Source organism: Haplochromis burtoni, unplaced genomic scaffold (assembly GCF_018398535.1).
Source record: "Haplochromis burtoni strain Fernald_Lab_line unplaced genomic scaffold, NCSU_Asbu1 Contig_184, whole genome shotgun sequence".
In the NCBI taxonomy this organism is placed as follows: domain Eukaryota; kingdom Metazoa; phylum Chordata; class Actinopteri; order Cichliformes; family Cichlidae; genus Haplochromis; species Haplochromis burtoni.
In genome coordinates, this window is record NW_024582545.1 from 720,263 (window position 1) to 729,558 (window position 9,296).

Consider the following 9,296-nt stretch of genomic DNA (forward strand, 5'->3'; position numbering starts at 1 on the left):
TTTGCGGTCAATCACTACTGCGAAGATATCCTCCAAAATCATGTCCAAAACTCGAAAATGAGAAAGATCGCGTTAAGTTACAAAGAGCAGAAGGTGGGAACACTCACCACTGTTGTGTCATAAAAAATCTAATGATCAATTTTGACGTTTAAAGAGTTTAGATCGATCAGTTGTTTACATCACTCAACACAAGCAGAGCTGCATTACAAAATCAGAAGACACATTTCACATTCAGAAGCATATCTCTGTATAGTGACTGGTCTCATGATTTAAACAGGCAAATGTTCAGCATTCAAACTACAGGTGAAGAATAGTCAAACCAGATGTTTCCCCCGTTGTGTCGATATCAGCTAGTCAAGTACACACCTACACAGCCTGTCAACAAACCGTGAAAAAAAGCCACACAAAAAATGAATGATTGCTGGTAAGGGTTTCTATACATTAGTATTTACGAAGGGTATGTTGTGACTTACCTTCAAAATTACAGTGGTCCTTCGCTATAACGCAGTTCACCTTTCACCTCGCTGTTTCGCGGATTTTTTAGTGCAAGTTTGCATGCTTATTTTTTTTACATCACATTGTGTCCTGCGTCCTGATCGCTGCAGACGATCTCCTCCGTGACGTCTCTCCTGTACAGTACAGAATCGCTGCATCGATCGCTAGCAGTGTGACTCTGAAGTGCAGTACTGTATGTCCACGATGTCCACGAAACGTTTTGCACCGTCAAAAAATAAAATTGGCTACTTGGGTTATTTTTAGAACATAACACCCGCAATAAACGAGGGACCTCTGTTTACAGATACTGAGAAATATAACATTTGAATCCCTTTTCTCTTTTGCTCTGAGGCGCGGGGGAAAAATATCGACAAGTTGATGAACATCATTTACAGATATATTGGGTAAATGCTCAAGACATCTATAGAAATGTAAATCGCTGCTTGATTCATTCATTTGCTTAACTTGTTTTGGACCGTAAACAAGGCGCGAATAGGAAACCGGAAACAAAGCTCCCCACAGGAGTTTTCGCACCAGAAGTGGCATATGCTAACGTGCACATAGTCTATTGTGTGTGTGTATTACCTCTTTTTAAGTTTTGTGGATATTATACATGGTTATGCTGAGGATATGTCGGCCAATTTCCACTGGAAATGCCTTTTGGTTAAACTGTCAGCAAGGATTTGCATTTGCACTGTAAAATTTTTATATAGCCTTAATGCACATAAAAAACAGCTGCTTGTTCAAGTGAAAATACATTGATGGGGTTTTTTTGCACTAATAAAGTTATGGAGTTGTAAAGTGATCTAGTGTCAATAATATCGTCAGTTATATCGTTATCGCAAATTTTCAAATGTATATCGTGATAAATATTTTTGGTCATATTGCCCTGCTCTACTATTTACGGGGAAAAAAATGGCTTGGACTGGGAATACCTTTTTAGTCCCTACATATAAACCATATTGGTTGGACCAGGCTGGTTTCCTGCTCGCTTTCTCTGTAAGGAGTTACCGCATCAAAAAAAGAGAATATAACTATTATACAACAGAAAAATTCAGGTCTGCAGATGACCTGCAATATCTTTTGGGGGAGCGGTCACACTTACAACACCAAATCCAAGTCCTTGAGGAGGATCAATTTGAATACCATAATGATTCAATATTTTTTTAACTCCAAATTGAAATTTATTCAAAGAGGGTTTCAGAGGCAACATCAATGCTGAAAACAGAATGGAAAAAAAATTATCTGACCTTTGAGTTTTCCATATCGGTGGAGGTTGATTGCTCTTTTGTTACATTATACCGAAATTGTGGTGAAATCCCAGGCCAGCTAACGGCTCAGGATGAATATTTATCAGTTTAAACTACTTTTGGCTGTGAGATAAGACAGCCATTGAGTGGAAAAAGCTGCAGCTAACCCTCCAACAAAGGTCGACTAGATTGTAAAGGTCAATTAAATAAACTCAATGGAGAATCTGACCTTTACCTCAAGATTGCAATAAGATTAAGATATAATACTGGGCACTTTATATAGCACATGGAACTGACAATCTCTTTTGTCCTTGAATTTAAGTGTTGCTCACGTCTCTTTTTGCTTTTATGTGTCAAAAAAAGGAAATTTCAGTTTAATTTTATGTGAACTGATGTTAGCATTTAGTTCAAAGCTCTTCTGCTGCAGTTTGGGCCTCTGATGGATAAGGAATATTTTACATAACAAATGGAGAAAGTACTGGACACGGACCAACTGTGCCCATAGTTTCCCTCCAAAGACGCAATTTAAGCCATAAAATCTCCTGAAATTTGCAATAAGTGACAATAAAATGACAGTAAAACACAATACATGCTGGCTGCAAAACATGAGAGAGCAGCTTTTTTAATTATAACTTAAACAACTGTAATCTCAGAGATCAAAGTCACATCTGCAGAATACGAGCTAACATATGGAAAGTTAGTCTGTCAATTTCTATCTACAGTAGAGGGAAGATCCACAAAGGTGCTTTAATTTATGAGATACCCACACTGGCCGTATGGTTTGGAGGTAAAACAAAGTTTAAGACTGCACCAACCTAGGTTGACACTTCTGGCTCATTGGAATGGGTCAAATTATGACTTGGCTTAAAGTTAATCAAATTACCCTCTGCCAATCAGGCTCAGTCAGCTGATCTATTATAGCCTACAGAATGAAGAGACCTAGTTTTGTAAAAGTTGTTTTGCCAATATTATTTGAAGGTAACTGAGAACGTAAACATTATTTGACTAAAATATATTTTGCTCAAGAAACATTTAATTTAAATATCAGAGGGTAGTTAATTAGCACCCCTTTCACACCTCCTTATTTTACTTGGATCATGTTCTAAAATTTTGTATGTAAAGCACTGAAACAGTCACAGATTACAGTGTTGTCCCAAAACCTTTAAAGACTCAGTCACAGTTTTGGGATAGATCAGAAATTTCATTTTGAAATTACATGGAATTAGTGCTAAAACAAACACAAGACACTTTAGATGAAGATTGTGTAGCTTAGAGACTGAACTTAAATGACAACATTTAAGAGCTTCAGTTTGAAATATTACACATAAAAACCATTACTCCTTGTGTTACTGGTGTCCTGCACACATTACCAAACCTATACTGCCCTCATGTGGTACCTGTCGATCACCTCAGCATCAGGTGTGATGGTGTGACCAGCTATTCATCACAGTTTGTAGATTAGAGCGTGTAATCTATAGTTGATTACATGTAGTATCTCAGTACTAATATGTACAATTGAAAGGCTATCTGCACCAGGGCATTGGAAGCACGGGCCTGCATGTTTTGAATAGCTTCATTTATTAAAAAATAATAATAATAATAATACGTATAAAATTATTTTATCTTAAGGCATTGATTAATCTAGTCTTAAAAAGTGTATTATGATATTTACCTCTTTTCTTTAACCTGAAAGAGCATCCTTCCCTGTAAGACCTAGTTGAAGTCATTACTGTAGACAAAGCTTCTTAAGATCTGATGATGTTGTTTTTCAAGCTACCAACAGCAGCTAGCATTTGTCTTCTCCTGAGTGTTCTCCTCATGACGGAACAGAAGTAAAAGAGGCTTACTTTTAATTCAGATCTAACTTAAACTAATTGCTGTAAAATAGTGCAAATGTTTACAATTTAACATTATAAAATGCAAAAGTATCAGTTATAAAGGATCACTTTTATTAAGTATCAATTGAGAGATCTCCATCTTTGGAATACTTAGAATGTATAAGCAATTTGCAGTTTTGTGAAAAAGAATTTACCCCTTTCCTGATGTATTAGTTTTTCATATTTGTTATTCAAACCTACCTGGTCCTGTGTGAAAAAACAATTTCCTTCCTTGTTGAGTCAAGAATTAACTGTGATTAACCACATTGTTTTTACACTAGCCACAACCAGGTCTGATTACTGCCAGACACAGTGACTGTATGACTAATCCAGAGAGTTCCTGGATAAATCATTTTAACAATTACCTTAATTTCTTCACAATGTCCATTAATCTAAAAGCGCAGCCCCTGCATGGCAGTAGATCAGACCATCTGAGGGAGTTCTCCTCTTGCAAAAGTTTAAATTGTTTGGCCTCGAGGGTCACAAAGAGCAATATGGTAAATGGCCTGTATTTGTATAGTGCTTTTACTAGTCCCTAAGGACCCCAAAGCGCTTTACACAACCAGTCATCCACCCATTCACACTGGTGATGGCAAGCTACGTTGTATCCACAGCCACCCTGGGGCACACTGACAGAGGCGAGGCTGCCAGACACTAGCACCACCGGGCCCTCTGATCAACACCAGTAGGCAACGGGTGAAGTGTCTCACCCAAGGACACAACGACCGAGACTGTCCAAGCCGGGGCTCGAACCGGCAACCTTCCAATTACAAGGCAAACTCCCAACTCTTGAGCCACGATCGCCCCAATAAAAAAAGCCAGAGAGCCCTATGTTCAAAAGAAGGATGTTGGAGGAAGATGTTGCTAAATGTGCTAAGTTAACTAACCTAACTAACAGCAGTCAGACCCCAGGTGCAGACTGTCAAGAGAGAATGTGGATGAAACTTTCTATTGTCACCATGGACCACAAAGGTAGCACAACATTTGATATGCCAGAGGGGCCGATGGCGCGATATGGCAGCCTCGCTTCTGTCAGTCTGCCCCAGGGCAGCTGTGGCTACAACTGTAGCTGCCTCCTCCCTTGTGTGAATGTTAGAGTGAATGAATAGTGGTATTGTAAAGCGCTTTGGGTGCCTAGAAAAGCGCTATATAAATCCAATCCATTATTATTATTATTATTATTATTATAAAACCAATCATACCCGAAGTTATTAGTCCAGCTTGTTTTGTACAGACCAATACTTCCACAACAAATCACAATTATCCTACCATTTTAAGAGGCCCATCAAAATACTCCCAGAGCTCATGAAAAAGTCATCCAGGAGGACACAGAAACAAAGAATACACTAAAGCTGAACTTTTTGGAAAGTTTGAGTCCTGTTAGATCTGGTATATATCTAACACAGCATTTCATAAACGAACATCACACCAACAGCCAACCATGGTGGTGGTAGTGTTATGATCTGGGGCTGCTTTGTTGGACCTGGAACTGGATTATCTGCCATAATTGATGGAAACAAGAATTCTGATTTCTGTCGATAAATCGTAAAGGACGATGTCCACCCACCAGTTCATGCCCTGAAACTCAATTTCAGTTATCTAGGGGGTGATACAAAAGACACCAGCAAGTCCACCTCTGAATGCGTAAAACAAAAACAAAATTAAGGTTTTGGAGTGGCCTAGTCAAAGTCTGAGTTTCTATCACATTGGAATGAAAATTGGGATCTTAAACAGCCCATTCATGCTTGAAAACCATCCAGTGTGGCTGAGTTACCACAATTCTGAAAAGAAGAGTGGATTAAAATTCCTTCACAACGATATGAAAGATTTATAGCCAGTTATCATAAACGATTGATTACAATTCAAGTTGCCAAGGGTGGGACAACCAGTTTTTATCCTAGTTATTAGTTCATACAGTGCCATATGGCAGGAGCACTAATCCCTTATCAGTCATGAGGTTAGTTTCCACTGCAGGTCACATCCTCAGTGTTTGCACTGTGCAGTTACACAAAATACACCTTACACAGTCGTGTTTGTACAGATATTTCTTCTAAAAGATTATATTCAGAATTATATCTTAAGTGTGGAGGTTTGGGAACGGCCCGATTAAGACATTCACACCATGCCTTGAAAAATATATCAGCACCATTTTTCCCTTTAACATAACTATGATTACATAATGTGTCTAAATGGATAAAAACAAGTTTTTCACTGGTTATTTCTACCTGTTCTCAAAACGACCAAGCTGCGCAGAAACTGACAAAGTTGCTGCACAAAATCCAGCAAACTCTGCCCACAGGCACACAACAAGAACCAGATGTGCCACTTTAGTTCTGTTTCACAACAACCATCCCATGACATATCGATGCAGAGGGGGTGTGGTGTCACGTGGACCGGTGTTAACCAGGAATGGTTTTTAAAGGAGCGCTCACAGAGGAGCTTTCCCGAGATCTCAGCCCAGCATTAGCATACACACAACTACACACTTCCTACCTGGAGGACGGAGAGGATGGACGCTGCATACAAGAGGGTTAATGGAAACTACAGCCCAGAAGCAGAAACAGGGGACCAAGTCCCAGGGGTAAATCTGACTTATAGCTGACTTAAAAGCCATTTGTGTTTTCTTTCTTTTAGCACTACATTCAATTTTGTCTGTTTATTTGTGTTCTTTTTGTGGAGGTTATGCAAAACAAACAGCCTTAAATAGCGATTCAAACCAGTGGGTTTTTATTAAAACAACAGTATGGCTGGGCAGAGCTAGAAAATTTGGGGTACAAGAGCAAACAAAGCAGAGAATTACAGTGAATAGAGGTGAAAAACAGCTGACAATAATGGAAAAAGTCAGAGTGCTAAACAAATGCAAGAAATGTCCCTACTCTGCAGGCTTCTGTTTTTGTTTCTGAATGACAAAAGCACCCTTTAAGTTCTTTTTTATAATCAAATAATTAAAGCTACAGGTAACTTTTTGTCAGATGGACCACGAAGTTGATATCTTTAATATCAGTTTGAGCTCTGTGTATCCATTTATTTAACTGACATCAGATTTCATAAGCAACATATTAGAAATCTTTAACTGGAGCCTGAATAAAAGCCATACAAAAGATGTAGAAATTCAGTCACCTGTTGAACTCTTGCAGTCAAAACTGTCCTTTAAAAGCTTAATTTTATGTGGGTTCCTTTTAAAAAAGCATGGGACATGTTCAGTTTAATAAATAATTAACTAGGTTGTTATTTCTTCATCTGTATTTACTCATCTGTAAAACATCTGTAGAAGAAATGAGGGGATGTGTTGGGTTTTTGTTTGTGTTTATCTGAAACCCTCTTTGAATATGGCTGAGTGTGAAGGCTTTGAACTTTACGTGTTGCCCTGGATGGCTTTAAACTACATAACATGCTCTCTAACTGCATATGGCAGGCAGACAAAAGGAGAGCCAAACACTATTCTAACAATTTTTAAATTCATGATTCACATCCCCGCACTAAAAGTGAATCTGTTGCATTTTTGTAATAGCTTTGCATTACCAACACTGTATGCACAACTTCATCCATGTTGTATTTTTATATAAAATCTGTATATTTATCTTAAATACGTCTCTCAGCAGAAGAGAAGGGGCTCCATGTACCTGGAGGAGGAGACCAACAATAAGTCAGAGGTGATCTCCTGCATCTTCTCCTTAAAAGAAGAGGTCGGAGCTTTAGCCAAAGCCCTGAGGCTGTTTGAGGTAAACTTTTTATATCAGTGGACAGCCCTGGGTCCTAATGGGGTTCAGTGACAAACTGAATGCTAATGATATTCATGTACCTTTCAATATCATTAGGATTTCTAACTTGTTCATTTAGTCATGGAAAGCAAAATTACAAGCAGCTCTTCCAGTAATAAACCATAGGTTGTTAAATTAATGTGTGAATGGTTCGGTATATTAATCTTTATTTATGACAGTGTCTGACTATTGTGAAATGCATTCAAGAAGAATAATTTATTTAAAAAAAATATTAAAATGTGTTTAGCATTGTCAGTACTTTGAACATTGTGCCTCTTGGCTTTCTTGCAGAAAATTAGATTCATAGGGGACCATTAAATGTAGAGCTATAGCCAGCCACTGGTTGCTGGTTAGGTTCCGAAGAGCGGTTCTGACTGGACTAGATATAAATAAAATGCTTCAAGCAGCAGCTATAACTAAATAACATTTCATCCATCTATATATCCATATTCCTCATTTCTGGTTTTTATATCTCACATTTATATCTTATTTGTTTCACCAGTGTTTCTAAGAAGCTAAGTTTCAATGTGTGCTTTAATCTTACTAATTAGCATTTTATATTTCATTTGTATTTTCTATAGCACCTTAATTCAAAGTTTTTGTGAGAAGCTAAGATAATATAATAGTATATAATATAATACAATAGTTCTGATCTCACTAAGAATTTATACTATTTGTTTAATCTATATTACTTGATTCCACTCTTTGTGGCTGTGAGCTGGCTAAGCTAAGTCTAAGCTAAGCTATAATCATAAGCTACTTACCTTGTTAGACTAACAGGAACACACCCTGGATGCAGCCCACACAGGAACACCCCCAATCTCTCTAAGCAACATTTTACCATCAAATGGGTGTCTCCTGATTCAAGGTTTTGTAAACAGCTAAATATATGGTAAGCTAAGGTACATCCAGTAGCTAGTTTGTGTTAAGTAGAAACAATTTGGCTGGTCTAACTGAAACAAACTAATAATGACACTAATTGAAATAAATTCACATTTCTATATTATATTTGTTAAATTTTTAAGTTTTATTTTTAAGCTAAGATTTATTATATAGGAAAGTACAATGCAAAGTGGGGGGAGCTAAGCTACCTTGTAAAATGCTAACTCATGCAACAGCTAAGCTAATGCTTAGCTAAACTACATTCACTATTTAGTTAGCTTATTTTAGCATTAGAGTAATCAGTTTAGCTTAATCGAACAAAGTCATGCTAGTAATACCTACAATTTCACCACATTAAAATTCTATGTCTGATATATTTAATCTATATGATTCAATTTCTACTCTTTGTAAGAATGTAAGCTAAGTGACAGGTAAACTAATCCTGCAATAAGCTACCTTGCAGGGCTCTAGACTAACTTTTTGCCATGGGCATACGGCACAAAAGTTAGGCGTACACAAATTTTATAATAATTTATATAATATAATGTGTTTTTCTGGATACACTGTGCTTTTTCAGCATTCAAAGATTGATTACACCGTGTCAGAGCACTGGCTATGAATTTCAGAAGGATCAGGCCTTAACTTAACAGAAAAGTTAGCAATAGTTCTTTTCCTATTACAGCTACATCCACTTCTGTCGTGCCTAGGCTGCTCACTAGGGCTGGGTATCATCACTGATTTCTATAATGCATTCGATTCCGGTTTTCAAAGTCCCGATTCGATTCAACTTAGCCTCAGACAGTCAGAAATATTATAATTCTGATCATTTATCAGTACTGACTTCATCAGAATTGTGAACATCACAGCAGATGCCTTTGTGTGAAAGTAAGTGAGAATAAAACACAGAAAAACATGAAGGAGATTTTCCTGGTCTGGCTTTTTATCCGGTTGTTCAGTGATGACGTGACAAATCCTACTTCCGGGTCTAAAGTAGTCTGCGTTTAATATGGCTTTTGTGTTGTTAACATGTT

The 9,296-nt window shown here is 37.5% G+C and overlaps 1 protein-coding gene across 2 annotated transcripts in view; it reads left to right on the plus strand.

Moving 5' to 3' along the window:
- Positions 1-6,041: 6,041 nt before the first annotated feature.
- pah (phenylalanine hydroxylase) overlaps positions 6,042-9,296 on the plus strand; it is a 27,461-nt gene continuing 24,206 nt past the window's right edge. Inside the window, exons 1-2 of one of the 2 annotated variants that reach the window (XM_005934232.2) lie at positions 6,042-6,203; positions 7,222-7,344. In XM_005934232.2, coding sequence (XP_005934294.1) covers positions 6,132-6,203; positions 7,222-7,344 — 195 coding nt within the window. In that variant the 5' untranslated portion in view covers positions 6,042-6,131. The remainder of the gene's footprint in view (positions 6,204-7,221; positions 7,345-9,296) is intronic. The other variant, XM_005934233.3, reaches the window with a different exon arrangement.